This window comes from Ictidomys tridecemlineatus, chromosome 4 (assembly GCF_052094955.1).
Source record: "Ictidomys tridecemlineatus isolate mIctTri1 chromosome 4, mIctTri1.hap1, whole genome shotgun sequence".
Taxonomy (NCBI): domain Eukaryota; kingdom Metazoa; phylum Chordata; class Mammalia; order Rodentia; family Sciuridae; genus Ictidomys; species Ictidomys tridecemlineatus.
Genome location: NC_135480.1, coordinates 75,220,879 through 75,241,539, shown reverse-complemented (window position 1 = coordinate 75,241,539; position 20,661 = coordinate 75,220,879). Strand labels below are relative to the sequence as shown.

General features: G+C 33.4%; 1 protein-coding gene across 3 annotated transcripts in view; it reads left to right on the top strand.

Annotated features, from left to right (window-relative positions):
• Grm5 (glutamate metabotropic receptor 5) overlaps positions 1-20,661 on the top strand; it is a 443,701-nt gene that overhangs the window by 314,300 nt on the left and 108,740 nt on the right. For all 3 annotated transcript variants that reach the window (XM_021735879.3, XM_005339208.4, XM_040285077.2), the window contains exon 4: positions 6,671-6,906. In XM_021735879.3, coding sequence (XP_021591554.2) covers positions 6,671-6,906 — 236 coding nt within the window. The remainder of the gene's footprint in view (positions 1-6,670; positions 6,907-20,661) is intronic.

The window sequence follows — 20,661 nt, the reverse complement described above, 5'->3', positions numbered from 1 at the left end:
CAAGAGCCATCCATGGGCTGTGTGTGGACTATACTGGCATCACAGCCTAATGAACAAAGAGAATCTGATGTGTGGGAACTTCCAGTGGATATATCCTCTGGCTGACTGCCCAGACACATTGTGAGTCCTATTAAGCTCTGCCTGGTCCCACACAGCACCAGAGGTGGGGTGATCTATAGTAGCCACACAGTCCCTCAGAGATGGGTGTGACCTGCCAAGATGCAAATCAACCTGCTGACTGCAAGACACCATGAAGCAAAACTCCACCCCTGAAACCTATCCCTGCTCTTGATGAACCCCCTTAAATAAACCATAGGAGCCATTTTCTAATTATCTAGCTCCAGATCCTATGTGGACTGCACCTATCATCAGAGGTCCCATCCTTTAAAATTAATTCTAACTTTGTCTTTTGTTCTTCTGTTATTTCTGATTTTAAATTCTTATAAGGCTTATCCTTCTTAGCAGGCAAGAGTTCCCTGGTAAGGTGCTGGCCACCCTATGATAATCACTGATTTAATACAATATATGATAAAATAACTATAAAGTTAAAATATTTATTTTATAAGGAAATAATGAAATACCAAATTTTTATGTTTCTCTATTTGGCATTATCCCTCACTATGTATTTAAGCTCCAACAATTATTATACTTCTACAAAAACATATACATAATAGAAAAGAATAGATTGATAAGATATTGGACCACAAATAAGAAAATTGTTAGCATTTCTTTTTAACATTTAAACCAATTGTATATATAGACAATGCATAAAAATCAAAGTAAAAGAAATATTACACAGCATATGAATAAAACTATGACAATCAAGGACCCCAACTCATATACTTAGTTCTTCCTTTTTCATAACAAACCTGTTCTCTTCCTATATTTTCCAAAAAAGGGTATGGAAGTACAATATTGTTATTCTTTTTCTGCAAACCGTAAAAATTCTTTACCTTATATTTTTACACATATACTAGGGATTCTAAATCAAGTTTCCTTGCAAATACAATTCAATGCTCTTTATTACTGTTGTTCTTTAATTCAACTCTGTTTTCTTGGCCATTGCAACACATTTTCTAACTTGATCCTCTAACATTCAAATCCAACTGCTCCGAACTGTCACCCACACTGCTTTCAGAATTCATCCAGTTCTCAGCATCTCTTCATATCATTTCCCCCTTAAAAGGCACCACTGGTTCCCCAGTACTTTCACAAAAGCATTAGGGTTTGCCAAAAAATGAATAAAATAAATAAATAATAAAAGAAGAAGAAGAATTTACAATTGTCCTCTCAGCTTACTTTTCATTAACTCACTACTTTGTGCATCCTACATAGCATATTATGGTTTGGATGTAAGGTGTCACCCCAAAAAGCAGAAATGTTCAGAGGTGAAATGATTAGACTACGACAGCTGTAACCCAATCAGTGGGTTAATCCATTTTATGAATTAGCAATTTGAACAGATTACCTGGTAGTACCTATAGGCAGGTAGGTATTGCTGCAGGAACTAAGTTATTGGGTGCATGCCCTTGGGGTTTATATGACTTGTCCCTGGCCCCTTGTGCTCTATTTCTGGGCTGTCAAGAGCTAAGAAGGTACATCCGCCACACTCTTCTTCCATAATATTCTGCCTCACCTCAGGCCCAGAACAATGGATTCAGCCATCTGTAGACTGAAACTTTGAAATCATGAGCCCAAAATAAACTTTTCCTCCTCTAAGTTGGTCCTGAAGGGGTTTTGGTCACAGCAATAAAAAGGTGATGAACACCTAGCTGCAATGTTCAATTAAGACTGTTCCTTGACTCACAAATATTCTCTCACTATATAGAAAATAATATTTCAAAATAATATTATCCACATTTTTCAAATGCAATTTATTATTTTCAAATGCAATCTTATTATCCTATGGATAGTTAATCAATTATTTACTGATATAATCTCCCATTGCATTTAATTCATACCTATAATGATATTCATTCATAGGTGATTTATACAGCTCTGTAGGCTAGACTGAGCTTTTCAAATATGTCTAAAACCCATTCAACTGATGTTTTTTCCAGTTCCAATACAATTTCAATATATAATAAATTGCATTTTCTTTAGAATAGTGACTACTCCTTTCTGTGGAAAAAATTGTAGCTCCCTAGCCCATCAGATTATCTTTAGTCATATGACTTCTTGTGGTCAATGGTAGAAATAATGTATGCCACTTCTAAGCAGAATCTTTAAGAACCATCATATGGTTCCCTTACACTATTTTTCCCTTCAACAAAACAGACCAGAGTCACAGCCCACTCACAGTGAATGTAAAGGCTGAGGAACAAACAAGCCTTTGTTCTATGCCATTGAGATATTGGAACTATCATTGCAAACAAATAATTTAGTCTAAGATATGATATGCAATAAATATTGAAGTAAAGAAGAAAGGTTATTAAGATATAGAAATAAGTTTTTAGGCGGAGGCAATTTTGTTTTAAACATAACCTATTGAAAAGAAAAAAAATTACACTTTCATGAGTTACTAATTTTGAGAAATAATGGGAAATTGAGTTGGAAAGGGAAAGGTAAATTGTAGAAAGGAGTATATACTTTTGATAATGTAATTCTAGGAAGAAAATGAAGGTAAATCCTTGCTATATGAGCATATCTTTAAAGATATCTTCAGGGAAGATTTAAAGGGCTCTAAGTTTCTGCTGGGAGTGGTTTTGAGAACAGGTTAAGAGGTACAGAGATTCTTCCTTGACTTCAGCCAAGTTCTAAGTTAAGAACACTTATCCTATTTCAAATGTCCATATTACTCTGTTTGTGCAGCCAAATAAAAACTACAAGACTGACTAAAACAACATCCTGATTAAAACTATGTATACAGTCAATGCTCCATTCACTCCATGTTTGTACAAAAATGAAATAAACATTAAATTAGTGAAGACTGTCAATTGCTCCTAAAGGAAATACACACTTAGGTTCTGTGAGTCTCTAGTCACAATATTTTCACTTGCTAGTCATATGCAACTTTATTTTATGTGTTCCTTTTTTGAAGCTAGTCTCACTTACTTAATATTATTAATTCATTAACATTGAACTTGAAGCAAACACTGTTTTGTCCATTCTTTATGAATAATTTTATATTCAGCTTTCTTGTGCTTACACTGAACAACATAGCCTCACTAAGGCTGGGTGCCATGTGAGGCAGCAAAATCGCCAGCACAAAACCCAAAATTATAAAAGACCTGGCACCAAATAGAATGTGAAAAGCACACATTTTTATTGTATGAGAACTGATGTAAAGGCCTAGGGACATCCTTTAAACCTCATTTAGGAATATGCATGCCGGCTTTTTGTTTCTGCATGCATACCTGTGAACAACTGCAAAAATACCACCAGTATTGATTTGGTTGTTGCAAATAAATTTTTGGAAGTAAGTGAATTTTCAAATACATTTTTTTGCTGTTCTGGGAATTGAAATCAGGGCCTTGTCTGGGCTAGGCAAGTGCTTTAGAACTGAGCTATAACTCCAGCTCTAAATTTGCAAATATAGAATTTATAAATATTGAAAATACTGTATATAAAAAATTGGAAAGAAAGGAATGAAATAGATGATAAGGAGATAGGTAGCGTGTCCACTAGTGAGATGAAAGAGAAATTAGATGAATGGATGGATCGAAGATAGGTAAAAAATAAAGCTAAATCAATGTTTTACATAGAGTTGTTTTTCAATAAATGTTAGTTCTTTCCCTTTTCCCCTTGCTTTGGAGAAACACACGCCACCCAAAGCATTAAATTGATGCCAATATTTTGAAGGACTACTCTTTTGAAGTAATAGAAAGCATTAGGTGGTAGAAAGGTATGTTCAGGATTTCTTGGCATTTCGTTTTATTTTGGGATTTATTACATCTTCAATCTCAAAAGCACTTGTTTAGAAAAATGTTAACATTTTATAATCTAAAGCATCCTTTAACTTCACATCATCAAATGTCTTTTCTTGTGACTTACCTAGCACATATTCTCATTCAGTTTGAATAGAATGACCCTGCTTTGCACACAGGTGTTGAGATTTTCTTTTTCTGCACTATCCTCTTTATGATTTTTATTTTGCTCTTGATTAGAAATATCTGGAACAAAAATCATTTTAAACTAAACAACTGAACCTTTAAGGCTAATAGTAAAGCATCATCTTTTTTTTTTACAAGCTTAAACTTAGAGATTTCTATCTGAAAAAAAACAAAGAGAAATGAACATGATGAGAGATAAGTAAATTAACACTCTTTGGTCCTGACAGTTTTCCTTTATGAAAACATTGCCTGCAAGTAACTTTTTCAAGACAAGCTTTTTTACAATTCCCATTAAATTCAATGAATGAATTGTGAAGGGTAAATTGGACCCATTATAATCTTACATTTCTTATGTAATATTCATAATCATAGTGTTACATAAGAGTGAGCTAATGTTAACAAAAGGAACAATTTAAATTGCCACTTCCTTGGAGAATGGGACTCTGCTTGACAAACAGAGCTTCCTGTCCCACTTGCAGCACGCCCATGCAGCTCCTGGAGTGGCAATGAGACCCACACTCCCATATCAGTGATATAATAAACCCTCCACAACACAGAGAGAAAGTGAGGCAAACAAGCCCACTTCATTTCAACTTGTCAGCTTTAAATAAAATCTTCTGGAGCTGAAAATGAGAAACTTGAAGAAAGACAATGTGTGAAGTAACCAAATTCAACACTGGGACAAAACATATTGCATTTACACTTTTTTTCCCCTAATCTGCCACAAAAGTTTTTCAGATTTTACCATAGATAACTTTTAATGAGATATCTTCTTGTCAAGGAGACTTAGAGAAAGAAATGGTTCCTTTTGTTTATTTATTTATTTTCTCTTCTTCTACTTATTGATGCTATAGGAAATACCTCAAGTCATTGCAAATTCCCATAACACCTATGTGACTTCTGGAGCAACTCTTAATTATTAATTTTTTTAATCAGACTTGGTATAATAGATCATAATGAAAAAAAGTGCATTCTTTTTGTGTTATTTTATTTATTAACTTGCATACCTACATATTGGTTTTCTGTGCCATGCATTGGATCATGTGCTTTGTCTCAAAGAAAAAAAAAATCTAAGAACAAAAATGCATTCAAAAGAAAATGGGATCACTGAGGTAAACAGTACTTGATAATAGAAGTCCCTTCCCTTATCCTCCCCCAGTGCCCACTGCCTTCTTCCTGGAGCACAGGTTCAAACACCTCCTGCTTTCCATTCCGGGGGCTCTTCTCTATTCTTCCTCTCGACTTCCTCTATATCTCTTCCCTTACATTTTTGGTGTTGCTTTTTTAAGTTGTCAGATTTTCCTTTTCCTTTTTATTTGCTTAAAGAGCAGTTAGAACCTCTTCAGGAGAAAGGCAGAAGCACCATGTCCCAGCCAACATGCAGCCCTAGCTGTGTGTGTTCCATTGAGAGAGAGGGAGGAGGAGTCAAAGGTGCCTTCTCCCTGGGCCCCCTGGGAGTATCCAAGTTTGATTTAAACATTTTTTTCTTGTGTTTTGTTTCCAGTGTTGTGTCCCATGTATTTCCCCAATAAGCTTAGAATACTCTTTTGTTATTGTTATACTGTCTTGTAGCTTTATAACATGGACTCTCTGATTCCAACCTCTTTTATTTTAAAATTCCTAGGTTACTAATTTGAGTGATTAGTATATATAATAATAGTAGGTTGAGGAGTGTGATCCCTGTCCTGAACCATGATGGCCCATTGTTAAGAAGTTATTTCCATCACTTTAAAACATGATTTTAAATACATATTTTAAATATAATTGAAAAGTTCTCTAGGATAGCAAAGAGTATATGGGTGATGGACTACCAAGATTTAAGTTTGAGACTGAAATAATAGAATGAGTATAATTAGAAAGTTTTTTTTTTATTCTCTATAATTCACTTGTATAATGTTAACAAAAATTAATATCATGTTATAGGGTGGTTAAATCAATGTTAGGCATGTACTGGAAATATTTTTATTCTTATGATTATTTTAATGTTTATCATAAAGTAAAAGAAATGAGTATATTGAAAGTTAACTTGACATATCCAGTATCAGTAAATGATAAACTGACACTGTGGTGCACATTATAATCCCAGTGACTCAGAAGGCTGAGGCAGGAGGATTACAAGTTCATGGCCTGCCTCAACAGCTTAGTGAAAGCCTGATTCAAAATTAAAAAAAAATAAAGAGGGCTGAGGATATAGCTCAAAAGAGAAGTGCCCATCCCCCAGGTTCAATCCTCAGTATCACTGAGAAAGAGGAAAAAGAGGTGTGAATGATTCTCTTCTATTATGCCATGTAAATGCATATATTGAATTTTACAAGAAGTAAAATTCTGCCAAAAGTATTAGGTAATTTTTTGCAACTCAAGATAAGAGAGGTTAGCATTCTGAAACCTAAAGTTTTCTTGGTGTTACTGCATTTTTTTTTATTTTAACAAGCTGTTATCTTAACAATCACCTAGGTATAATGTATGACCATCCTGTGGCCTGACGTACCATTTCATGACTGACATAGTAAACCAAAAAATAAAAAAAAAGAAAATCATTTACTCAGAAGATTTCTGTTCTGTTTTTCTTTTTTCTTTTTTTTTTTTTTTTTTTTTTGTGTGTGTGTGTGTTCCCACAGTGATGGCTGGGCTGATAGGTATGATGTGACAGATGGATATCAGCGAGAAGCTGTTGGTGGAATCACAATCAAGCTCCAATCTCCTGATGTCAAGTGGTTTGATGATTACTATCTGAAGCTCCGGCCAGAAACAAACCTCCGAAACCCTTGGTTTCAAGAATTTTGGCAGCATCGTTTTCAGTGCCGACTGGAAGGATTTGCACAGGAGAACAGCAAATACAACAAGACTTGCAATAGTAAGCAGATTTACTGTATCATTTAAAGTGGACAAGGCTAAGACTCCAATCTAAGTGAACTATGTCATGAGGATAGTGGCTGTAATTTGTTAGCAAGGAGGACTCTCAAATAGAGTAGGTATTACCACTTAATGGTGATAAACAGGTTTTATTCTCGCTAAGAAAAACATAGCTCAGCAAGTGTTTACTCTATTGAGATTTAAAATGATTAAATTATTTATATTTATATCATTCAAATAATTGGACATATTTTTGTGAGACACAGTACTAAAAGATCATATGGGCTTTAGAATGCACCTATTCTTGACACCCTTGAAGGCAAGGACTACATTCTGTTCATTTCTATGATACTGAGCAGATGGAGGACCATTTTTATTATCTCAGTACAGTAGAAGCACATATTAAGGGTTTTATATAGATCTGAAGAGTTAATGAGTGAATATAGGCCACACATCCAATTCTTACTTCCATTAATAAAACATAAAATAATCACTGAGATTTTACTATGTACAATTATGTTGTTTCAATAAACACTCTTAAGATATTCAAACATTTGGTAAATGCTTATAGAGATCCATAATATGTCAAATATTGCCTTTATAGGAGTACTATAATAGGAGAAATTAGTTTCTTACTTCAAAGATTTAGTGTCTAGAAAGGGAGATATGTGCCCCCTTCCCCCCCAAAAAATTGCTGTTCTGTGTTGCAAGTATTGCAATGAGGAATAAACAAAGTATTTGGTTAGGATCATTTGTTGCACATCCTAAGTCTTGGCTCTAATCACCAGGTAGAGCCAAAATTGACATATATGGCAATTTCTGAAAAGGTTAAGGCTTGTTAAAATTGATAAGGGATTTGTTGAGACTGATTTATCCCATACTGTGTAATATGAACCCCATGCATTTTCCAAGGTATGAAATATTCTAGTTGTTAGAATAATTGCTTGCACCCATGTTGATGGATCCCTAGAACAATTTGATGTAGAGGGTTTGTAATCCTATTTCTAGTACCAATTACATTCATGGAGAGTTTATTTATATTGGCATCAAAATAAGGAAAATCAGGAACTCTTAAAGCATTCTCTCTCTAAGCTCATGTCTGTTCTATGCATTGGTATCAATTCATTTTTTTTATGAAATGATGGAGATTGTAAGTGGCGATTTGTGATTGTTTCTAAATGCCATTATTTGGTAAAACAAGAACTTGGCAAAACTGTGTCAGTTCCTGTTTAGGTAGTATGGAGAGGAGGAATGTTGGAAAGGGGGATTTTAGGAGATTTAGTTTCTTCCTTCAAAGGTTTAGTGTCTAGAAAGGGAGATATGTGCCTCACCCCCCCAAAAAAAAAATTGCCTTACTGGTCAGTGAAATCCAGGAACCACAGAAGTATGGTATGAGTATGTCTGCCTTTCTTCTACTTGATTTCCTGCTAACTCCTTTCCAAATTTTCAATACTTATTTGTTTCCTTTTTTATTTTTTTATTTTCTTTTTAAAATGTGTGAGAATAAATAGCATTCTCACTTAAATTTCACAATTTCAATTTTGTAGCTAATTTTGTAGTTGTCACATTTCTATCCAATTTTGGAAGAACACACTTATTTCCTCTTTTGAAATTTGGGGAGCATATACTTCTCTGTTGTTCCTACTCTATGTTTCTGCACAGATTACTGTACATAGCTATTCTGGAGACATTATCAATAATAAGCAATAGCTCTGTTCTCATCTCCTGTTCTTCAGTACTCAGGAGTTGATGACAACTCCCCACCAGTGTGTCTAAGGGAATTGTTTTAGTTGGTATGTACCTTCTTAATGTTCTTTTCAGACTCCTTTTTGTCTGAAATGCTACCTCTTACAAATAGTTACTTTTTTCTCTCTCCCTTTGTTGGAGGCCATATTTAGATATATTCTTGAAAGAAGTTTGGTAAAATCTTCCCTTTGGCACTGAGCATTTGGGCACACTGAAATGTGATCTTACTGCTCAGAATCTGCTCCTCACTGTCCTAATGAAAGGTACTCTCCTAGGCCCCCATTGGATTTTTTTTATTCTATTATTTTTTTTTTTTTTTGCAATGCTGAGGTTCAAACCTAGGGCATTGTGTATACAAGGCAAGCACTCTACCAATTGAGCTATATCCCCAGCCCCAGCATTGGAATCTTAATTGACAACCAATGTTTGGTGCATAAACTTGGACATTCAATAAGTAATACCTCTGTTTTTCTTCTCATCCTGGGAAGATTATTGTCTTCATCTTAATGATCAAAAGTAAACATGATTTAGGGAGACAAAAGTACTTCCTCAAAGTCATATGTCCATTAAGTGCTCGAACTTAGAATTAAACTCAGATTTGTCTAGAGTTTAACTAGTGAAATTTACTATAGAAACAGAATAGAAAAGATTAAAAATTATAATCATCAAATTTGCATTAAGCCATGCCTGTAATCCCAGCGGTCTGAAGGCTCAGGCAGGAGGATCCAGAGTTCAAAGCCATTCTTAGCAAAAGCAAGGCACTAAGCAACTCAGTGAGACCCTGTATCTAAATAAAACACAGAATAGGGCTGGGATGTGGATTAGTGGCTAAGTGCCCCTGAGTTCATTCCTGGTTGCCCCTCCGCCCATTGCATTATATGATAATCAATATGTATCAAACAAATACAAGGAAAATAATTCTTGAACCAGAAGTAGTGGCACATACCTGTAGTTCCTGCTGCTAGGAGGCTAAGCAGTAGGATCACTTGATCCAAGTATAGGTCCAACCTGGGCAACACAGTGAAAACTTGCCTCAAAATATATATTTTTAAATGATTTATGTATAGCTATAGAAGGTAATTATACAAAGCCAAACATTCATTACCGCTTAGTTTTGACCCTAGTTCCTTATCTACTCAAATGTCATTTTGGCATCTCATCTTTATCACCTAAGGGAATTTAAGTTGTTCTATGCTCCTGTTGAACCTGATTTTATTTCTTGAATTTGAGATATTCTCTGAGTGTGTGGTTCTATCATTCTGGGGCATTTGGCAGTTCTATGATGTATTATACTATTAAGCATTTCATACGCTTATTGAAAAATAGGCCTTCTCTTTTGTAAAGAGTTCTTTCAAACATGATTTTGAGTTTATTATCTTTTTAATCTTTCTTTTAAAAATGCCTCATATACTATGGATCTGAGTCCTTTGTCAGATATATGTACTGTTGAATTGTTTAATCAGAGGCTTATTTTATTAATCTTCTATTCCTCTCATTAATCATTTGTTTTATATTTGGCCAATTCATTTTTTAAATTTTTTTGGTTGTAGATGAATACAATATCTGTATTTTATTTATTTATTTTTATGTGATGCTGAGGATTGAACCCAGTGCTTCACACATGTGAGGCAAGTGCTCTACCACTGAGCTACAGCCCCAGCCTGGCCAATTCATTTTTTAATTCTTAATCTTCTATTCTTTCTTGCCTTCTTTTATATCAATCAATGATTTTAATTATTCTATTATCTTATTTCTCTTAAGACATTTGTTTCATTTGTTAGAATAAGTCCTTTAGAGTTTTTAGATAGAAGTTACCAAATGGCTCCTCAATTTAATATACACTATTTTAAAGTTGGTTCTTATTTCCATTTAAAAATCTTGTAAATTTTTAACTCTATACCAGCACTTTGTTTTGTTATTAACACATATTTTACTTTTATATAAATATATGCTCTAGGGCTTCAATATGATGGTTTCCCTAAACAGTATTGACCAACTTGATGGTTTTAGTAAGTTTTATTTAAATTGCACCATTATGGAAGATTTAAATTATAAAGTAAATTAATGATGACAGTAAATTTAACATATCAATAATTTAATTTCTCTTCTCTTATTGTGTATTTAACCTAGTAGCAAAGTTTAGAGGATTAAATCAAGACTGTTTTCTAATAAGCATATCCCATTTCAGCTGGTTCAAGGACCATTACCTTTATATTCATTCTCTGTCAACTGCTGACATTCATTTGCCATCTCCTATCTATGATTTCTCCCCGTTGCCTCCAATAGTTTCCAGAAGTGTCACTTATGACATTAACACACAGATATTTTCACCTAGATGTCCTAAGGGCTGCTCAAACTTATATATGTCTAAAATTAACCTCATTATAACTTCCATATTAACCACTCCAAACTTTCAGTTTCTCCTTTTTGTTTCCACAGCTGAAGTCAATGACATACTCATCCCCCTCCCTGTCTCCCAAGACACATGAGTGAGTAATACTCACCTACTCTACCCTTGGAGCTGAGTGGTGACCTAATAATGTGAATCCCACCATGGTCTAAATATCCATCATTGTATGACTGTGTTAATTTTTCATTCTCCCTCACTTCAAGTATTAGAATCTCCCTACCTAACCATATCCATACCAGCTTCTTTTTCCTGTGCTAATGCTGAAAATTAGTCCCAAGGATGTTCATGGAAGGAAAAAATATCTCACCATGACCCTCCCATTCTATAAGATCTTGGTTGTCTGATATCTACAAAAACATTCCAGAACTCTTTTGCTCTAGTCAAAACATTTCCAAATAGTTAATTATGTTTTTCAGGTCTCATTATATATATAAAGTTGTAGATGGACACCATACCTTTATTTTATTTATATGTGGGGCTGAGGCTTGAACCCAGTACCTCACACATGTTAGACAAGAGGTCTACTGCTGAGCCACAAACCCAGCCTTCATGTCTCATCTTGTATTCCCTAAATCCATGGAGCCTGTACTCCAGCCACTTCACAGATTGTGACCTCCCATGTAAAGTGGCGAGCCTATTTAAGTGCCTGTGCTTTTTCATGTTACTGAGTTTTACTTCAGGAAAAACCCACCTCAGGATATTTTCATTCCAGAGAGCTTATGCTCTCATGTTTTTTTTAATTTTGATTTTAATTTTTTTTAGTCATACATGACAGCAGAATGTATTTTGACATATAATACATACATGGAATGTACATATCTTTCCTGTTGTCACTGAAACTCTACTTCCTTCATGTTACTCTTCCTTTATTCTTTGTCTTCTTTTTATTATATACCAATCCAGAAATTGAACACAGATTTGCCCCCCTTTTCGTAATGCTTAATATAATTACTGATACATGCATTTGTAGGTGTTCCAAACTATTCTCAATAAAACAAGCATGAAATAATAGAATAACAAAATAGTACTTTAACCAGGAGAACTTTTATGGGGATTTTATAATATTATGTTTTTTTGATCCAGTGGTGGTTTGAGAAAAAAAAATCACCTACAGGTCTGATTTTTTAACTTCTCTATGTTGACATTTTACTTTAGTAAGAACTTACCAAAATAACCATGTCCTTTGTGTCCTTTGGCCATGATATGCAAAAACAGTCTCTCCTGCTCTAACATTTCTCTATAGTACTCTACCCCACATACTCCCACTCACAACTTCTTGACACTGTGTTGCTTTTATTTCTCCCCCTTTTCTTCTTTTTAACATTTACTTCTTCTCTTCTCAGAATTTCGTGCACCTACTAAAATAAATAACTCTTCATTTCATTTGCAGAGCTTTTTAACTATTTTGTTTTCTCTATTCTTAAGACAGAGCATTCGTCCTTTGAACCTAAAGCTGCTAATATAGTTACTTTGCTGCACACAAAGTAATTTATTCTTTTTTTTTCGAGAGAGAGAATGAATCTTTTTTTGTAGATGGACACAACACAATGTCTTTATTTTTTTAAAGAGAGAGAGAGAGAATTTTTAATATTTATTTTTTAGTTTTCAGTGGACACAACATCTTTATTTTATTTTTATGTGGTGCTGAGGATTGAACCCAGGTCCCGCCGGTGCTAGGACTACCACTGAGCCAAAACAAACAAACAAACAACAACAACAACAAAAAAAAAAAAAAACAATGACCCTGTCCCTTCAGAATCTGAAACAGCCAGAGTTAATACAAATTTTTCCCACAGTATGGCAACAACATAGAAATAGGACTTTTCAAATCATTACACCAGTATAAAAACATTTTATACTTCTCTTTCTTCATTAAATTATATATTTTGTCATAAGAGGACCAGCCTTACTTATCTCTGTTTTCCAATTTTCTACTGTAATGCTTTCAATCTGTAGAATCTGTAGTAAACATTTGATAAATGTTATTAGATAAATATACCTTTATTTCTCAGACCCAGGTGATGTTACAATGGTTAGAGAACTGAGGACAGTTCCCAACCTGTAGTGATCCACTGGGTCACTGTTGAGTTCCAGCCTGGGTCTACAATCCTTATGGAATTATTGGTTGACTGAACTATGCTTTGTATATTCTAGTGAATATGCATAAGCTGTGTGGTCAATGTGAAGTTCTAATGTGAAGAACTGGAATCACAGTAGTTTAATGTTGTTATGTATTCTCTAAGTCAAAAGCACTAAAAGTACAAATAGTAATTGTGCAGCATATGAAGACTTCTTGACATTTAAATAATTTCCTGTATTCCAAAAATTGAATCTGCTAGCTTGGAAGTGTTTCCTTTTCTGTTATAATAAGTTTCCATCTAGAGTTGTTCACATTTTTTCTGGTGAACATGTCTCAGTAGGATTTGAGCCGGGTTAGTTGGAAGATATTTGTCCATCAGAAATTTATGTTCTGTCACCATTTTTTGCCCTTTAAAATGTGCATTAGATGCTTAGCCATTGTTCAGAAAATATGAGCAGCTCTCAAACTGAAAATGTAAGTGGAAAAATAAAAAAACAAATCACTGAGAGAAAATATTGGCTTAGGTGAGAGTTGCTGGGATACAGGAATGGTATTGTAAGGACCAAATTAAAAAAGTCAAATGCCACAGATAATGCCAGGTGAGAGCTTCCTCATCCTTGCATTACATAAACATTTCCAAATTTGCATATAGAAAGAATATTAATCAGTATGAAAAGGATTCTGTAGTTAAATTTGTTGGGGATTATTCCTTAACCATGTTTTAGAAACTTGATGTAGTTCATCGTGTTGGAAAATAACAAATTCCACTGTGAAAAAATATAAATAACTTTCTTTAAGCCAGCATCACCTTTTTCTGTTTTACCCTGAATTCATCTTCTTATACAACATTGATTAGAGCCATAATGTAGGAAAGTCTGTGCTAGAACACCACCAGTAACACATATTGAAGAAGAAATCTGATCACATTGTCTTAGTGCATGTGGTAAAGTCTCTGGAGCAAAAGTCTACGTCAATGAAAGGATTAAGATAAGCAGAATTTTATGTGATAGCATTAGGTTACTTATATCTTGATACTTCTCATTGCCAGAAAAAACAATATGATTCTCCATCTTGAAATCTGTTTTAAGAAAATGGAATATAGAGACAGAACAATGTCCTAGATAAAAAGTTCAAAAAAAAATCAGATGCATTTCTCATTTGAATTCCAGAGTCTAAGAAAAGGGGGAGATTATCCATCCATCCTAGAGGTTGATACATGGAATTTTCTATGGTGACTATCCATCATCAAAAATTCTCAAAGAAATCCCAGAAGAAAGGCATTGGTTTAGAATTAGTGATTTCCCCCAAATACCTAAGGACTGGAAGTTAAACCTAAGATGTATTAAATATATTTAAAGTCAACTAAAGAGATAGCTGCGAAGCTGGTTGAACCCATTGCCTGAGGGAAGTAGGCACATTGTTGAAAGGATTGGACTTAGATCCAGGAAACTTACAAAAAAATAAAAATAAAAAATCTGTAATCATTTAGAGGCCTTTCTACGTTTCCTTTTCTACATGTTTAAGACAAGAATGATTATTGGAAATAATACCTAACTCACCAGAACTTTAGTAAAGCTTAAATACAAGGATAAATGGGAAAATGTTTGCTTCAAATAAAGTATAATAAAAGCTAGATTTACTTTCTTGCTTGAAATAACTACAACAACAAAACCAGTCAAGATATAGAGAAAAGTAGTTCTCAAGGCACTGGACATTAAGCAATGAAAGATAGTTATTTTCAAGAGATAGAAATAAATGAGGGAAGCTTGCTGAGTGGAGGAAATGGAAAGGAGTTCAGAAAAAGCAGGGAAGCCAGAGTTTACACAGCACAGGAATAGAGGAAGAACTCAGAACTCCTCTTAAGAGAAAAAAACTCCTTTCTCCAGGGAGAGAACCCTGGAAACATGAAGTGAATATTGATTACACATGCAAGCAAGGATAACATTTGAGAGTAAGGGAATAAATCACCCCAAAGAAGGAGAGAAAACAGGATTCATAGGACTCATGCAAGACAGGGGAGTATCTATCCACAGAAGTCAAACTGAAAAAAAAAAAAAAAACCTACAGCTAAAGGTCCTAAAGCAGTACTGTGGAAAAGTTTTATAGGAAAATATTTTCAACCAATAACTACAGATTCCTCCTTAAGAAATCTGGGAAAAGAGAGCAAAGTAAATGTAAAGTAAGTTGAAGATCAAAGTGAAACTCATTGTAATTGAAAACAGATATATAGTAGAAAAAATAAATAAAACTAAAGCCTGTTTCCTTTAAGGAATCATTAAAATTAAAATACAAATTGATAATGAAAAAGAAGAGAAAATAAGGATTATCAATATGAAGAATGAGAGAAGCAAAATCACTACAGACTCTATGGATATTAAAAAATTAAAAGAATGTTATGAGTATAACTTTAGTTACAGGGGCTGGGGATGTGGCTCAAGCAGTAGTGCGCTTGCCTGGCATGTGCGGGGTGTTGGGTTCGATCCTCAGCACCAAATAAAAATAAAATAAAGATGTTGTGTCCACTGAAAACTAAAAAATAAATATTAAAAAATTCTCTCTCTCTCTCTCTCTCTTAAAAAAATTAGTTACAAATAAATTAGCCAACTTAGCTAAAATAGAAAAATGTCCTGAATCTATAGATAGATAGATAGTCCTGATCTATAGATAGATCTCTATATATACATATATGTTTGCATATATATGTTTATTTTGCTTTCCATTTTTGTTCTTTGTTGTTGGGGTTTTGTTTTTTGATTTGTTTGTTTGTTTATCTTTCCAGTGCTGTGTATCAAATCCATTGCCTTGCACATGGTAGGCGATATAAAAATTTTTAATGATAAAATCTAGTCATTTACTGTGATAAAATTTACAGTAAATTTGGAGAAGGCAGAAACTTTTTCAACATATTAAACATCTTTTTCCCTATGATCAGGCAATAAAGTTGTTTCTCACCACTGAAGATTCCAGATTCTTAATTTAAAAGGATGAAGTAGAACCATCTTTACTAATAGATAGCATGATTACTGAGCTAGAAAATTCAATGGAACCTCAAAAAATTATTCTAGTGTGTTCAGCACATTTACAAAAATCATTTGTATTTCTATATAATAGACATATAAAAGAAATTAGTACAATTCATTGGTACTCATATGCAGAAGAGTGAAATTGGACACACATTACTCATCTTACATATGAGAAACAACTCAAAATAAGTCAAAAGACCTTCATGAAAGACCTAAAAACACAAAAATATCAGAAAAGAATATAAAGAAAAAGTTTCTGGACATTGTTCTAGGCGATGATTTTTTTTTCATATGACACCAAAAGCACAGGCTATCAAGCAAAAACAAATGGAATTGCATCACTAAAAGTTTCTGCACAGCAAATAATTAATAGAATAAAAAGGCAATTCATAGAATGGAACAAGATATTTGCAACCATATATTTCTATTTGGACATAGAGTCAATTTCTAAAATATATAAGATTCTTGAACATAGCAAAATAAGTAAATAACCTGATTTAAAAATTATCTAAAGACCTGAATAGATGTTTCTCAAGAGAAGAAGAGAAGGTGTCCAATGGGTATACAAAATACCACTCACTACCAGTAATCATCAAGAAAATGTAAATCAAAAACAAAATGTCACATCATACCTGTTAGAATGGTACTATGAAAAAGACAAAAGGTGATTATTAGCAAGGATGCACAGAAAATGGAACTCTGTATACTATTGGAGGAAATGTAAATTAGTATAAGCATTACATAAAATAGTTATGGACATTTCTTTAAAAATTAAAAATAGAACTATTTTATGATACAGCAAATCTAGTTCTGGCTATATATGTGAAGAAAATGAAATCAGTATCTGAATGATATCTGCATCCCAATGTTCTTTTGCTTATTTCATACTAGCCAAGATACAGAAACAAATTAAGTGTCTGGTGAACAGATAAATGGAAAAAGACAACATGATACATGTGTATCATATATATGGATATATGAATATATGCATAAAGCAATATTAGCATTTAAAATGAAAGTAAATGCTGCCAGTGTTGATAAACCTGGAATCCATTATGTTAAGCAAAGTAAACATGTCTAGGAAGACAAATACTACCTGCTCTCCCTTATAGGTAGATTCTTAAAATCTTGACTTCATAAAAGCAGAGGATGGATGGGTGATTGCAATGGCTGGGCAATGGGATAAATGGAGAGATATTGGTAAAAGGGTACAACTGATCAATTTTGAGGAACGAATAAATTCCAAAGACTAAGTGGTTACTATAATTTAAAATAATATTATATACTTGAAATTTGCTGAGAGAATTACTCTAAATTGTTCTTGCTACACTGTGTGAGGTAATACGTAGATTAAACTGGCTTCATTGTGGTAATCATGAAACACTGTATATTATATCAAAACATCATTTTGCCTACTTTAAACAATTTTTATTTGTCAAGTACTAGGAAGTCTAGAGAAAATTAATTTCATTTATAATACTTAAAATATTAAATACTGAGAGTAAATCTGACAAGATTTGTGGACTTGTGCCTTAAAAACTACTTTGTTCAGAAAATTAAAGATTTAAGTTAAGTGGAGAGATAAGCTGTATATATAATTAGGAAGACTCAATCTTGAGATAGCAATTTGGCCAGAATTGATCTATAAATGCAAAGAATATCAATTAAAATCTTAGGAGTCTTCTTTTTCTTACCATATGTGAACTAGTAATGTAAATACAGTGGTCTCATTTTTTTAGTAGAATTAACAAGATGATTAAAAATTTGTCTGGAAATGCAAAGGAGCTAGAAAACTCAAAACTACTTTGAGCCTGGTATGGTGGCTCACTCCTGTAATCCCAACAGCTTGAGAGGCTGAGACAGGAGGATGATGAGTTCAAAACCAGCCTCAGCAAAAGCGAGATGCTAAGCAACTCAGTGAGACCCTATCTCTAAATAAAATACAAAATAGGGCTGGGGATATGGCTCAGTGGTTGAGTGCCCCTAAGTTCAATCCACAGTACAAAAAAAAAAACTGAAAAAAATAATAAAGTTAAAGGATTAAAATTACCCAATGTCAAGATTCAGTTTAAGGTGCAGAAATCAAAACAATATAATATCAACATAAAGATAAACAGATCAATAGACCAGAGTAGTTAGCTCTGAAACAAACCAACATTTGCTTGAAATGCTGGATTTGATATAAAAAAAAAAGGCACAAGTGATTCAATGGAGAAACAAGAGTGTTTTTAACAAGGAAGATTTCTATATTCATAAGAACCTACTCTCTAAAAAATCTCAATCTATACTATACAGCACACATGAAAATTAACTTGAAATCAATTTTAGCTCTAAATGTAAACTTTAGCCCTATAAAACATCTATAAGCCTGTATGAAAAATCTTTTGGGATCTTATGTTAGGAAAGATTTCTTAGATGTGATACCAAAAACACAATCAACAGAAAATAAAAGGCTCAGGACTTAATCAAAATTTAAAAAAACATGCTGCTGTTTTATTCAACTTTCTTATTGATGTGACCAAAAAGCCTGACTAGAACAATTAGAGGAGGAAAGTTTATTTGGGTCTCGTGGTTTCAGAGGTCTCAGTCCATAAGTGGCTGGCTCCATTCCTCAGGGCTCAAGATGAGGCAGAATATCATAGGGGAAGTTCTTCTTGCATTGTCTCACACATGAGCTTTTGGGGGATACCTCATACCTAAGCCATAACAATTAACTTTTCAAAGGACTCTACAGAGAGAATAAAAATAAAACACACACACTGGAAGACCTGTTTCTAGAACATATATTTTTTATATAGTTCAAAGAAATGAACATGATATTTAAAGAGTCATTTTATCAATGAAGATTGATAGGATGGAAGATATGAGAAGACATCAACATCATTATTCATAACAGAAATGAAGATTTGTGTGACTGTAAGATGCCACCATACACTTATTAGAATGACTAAATTATAAAGCCCAGCAATAGCAAGTGTTGGCTAGAATGTGAAAGAACAAATATTCTCATACACTGCTGCTGCAAATGTGAAATAATCTAACCATTTGGGAAGGCAGTTTAGTTGTTTCTTAAAAAAATTAAACATATTTTTACCCTGTGGTACATCTGTTGCACTGCTAAGTATTGGGTCAAGAATGGTCATAGTGATGTCACTCAAAATAGCCTGAAATTAAAAGCAACTTAAATATCCATCAACTGGAGAAAGAGCATGCAGACAATGAAAGGTTATTGAAGAAGAAGGATTGACAAATTAATATACCTAACAACATGGTAAAAGTCAAAATAATTATGCAATGTCAAGTAATCAAGGAAAGAAGGCATACATATTGTGTGATTTGATTTCTATGAAACTTTAGAAAATGTAAAATGATCTATGGTGACAGAAGTCAGATTAGTAGTTTCCCAGGAATGGGAACAGGGGAGTGAAGGATCCAATGTGTAGCAGGAAACATGTAGAGGTAATGAATATGTTATTTTGGTTGTTATTGTTATTTTGGTTGTTATTGTTATTTTGATTGTTATGATTATTCCATAGGAACATACATATGTAAAAGCAATTTGTGCAGTTTATTGTATGTCAATTATACTTTTTACTTTAAAAAAGCTGTATATAATATATATATATATATATAATATACATATATATTCTTCTTCCTTAAATATAAAAATCTATATATAATATATGTATATACTTCTTCCTTAAACATTTCTAACAGCTTTTTTAAAGTAAAAAGAACATATATAAATATATATATTTATATACATTTAAATTAAAATTATATATAATACATATATATTATATACATACACACACAATGACCCTAAAATATAAGTACTGCCCCAATTGTATAAACAAAAAAGATAAGACTAAATAACTAGGCCATGGCTGCAAAAAGGGTGTGTGGTGGGGAGATACATATATATGTATACACACACATACACACACAGTATGCTCTTACACACACATATGTGATATGTACACATATTTAGACATACATAATATATATACATACACATACACTTACACACATACACAAACATCTAAAACAATCCTCTAATTACAGACTTTTTCTTATGCTTCAAAGAACTCATACACATAACCAAATCCCTGATCTCTTATATCTCTTGTGTTTTAACCAAATAGAAATATATTTTATGGAAGGATTTTTTCCCTCATGCTTTAATTTAATCCCTGTGCTCATCCTTTTGAGCTGTCCCAGGCAGCCTCCTCTGCTGGTCTCTCATATGGCTTAGCTAAGCTCTACCATGTAGTGAGCAGCAGGAAGAGCTTTACTGTGACAGCCTGTGTTAAATTCGGCCCCACCACTCACCTCTCTGCAGCCTTGGCCTAGTTACTTTGTCTTGTCTTCTTCATTTATACAATTGGGGCAATACTTACATTCTGAGGATAAAGTAGCATGATATATGTAAAACTCTTATCAAAGGATCTCTAGAAATATTATATTAAAACTTCACACTTATAAAGTTGCCACAAG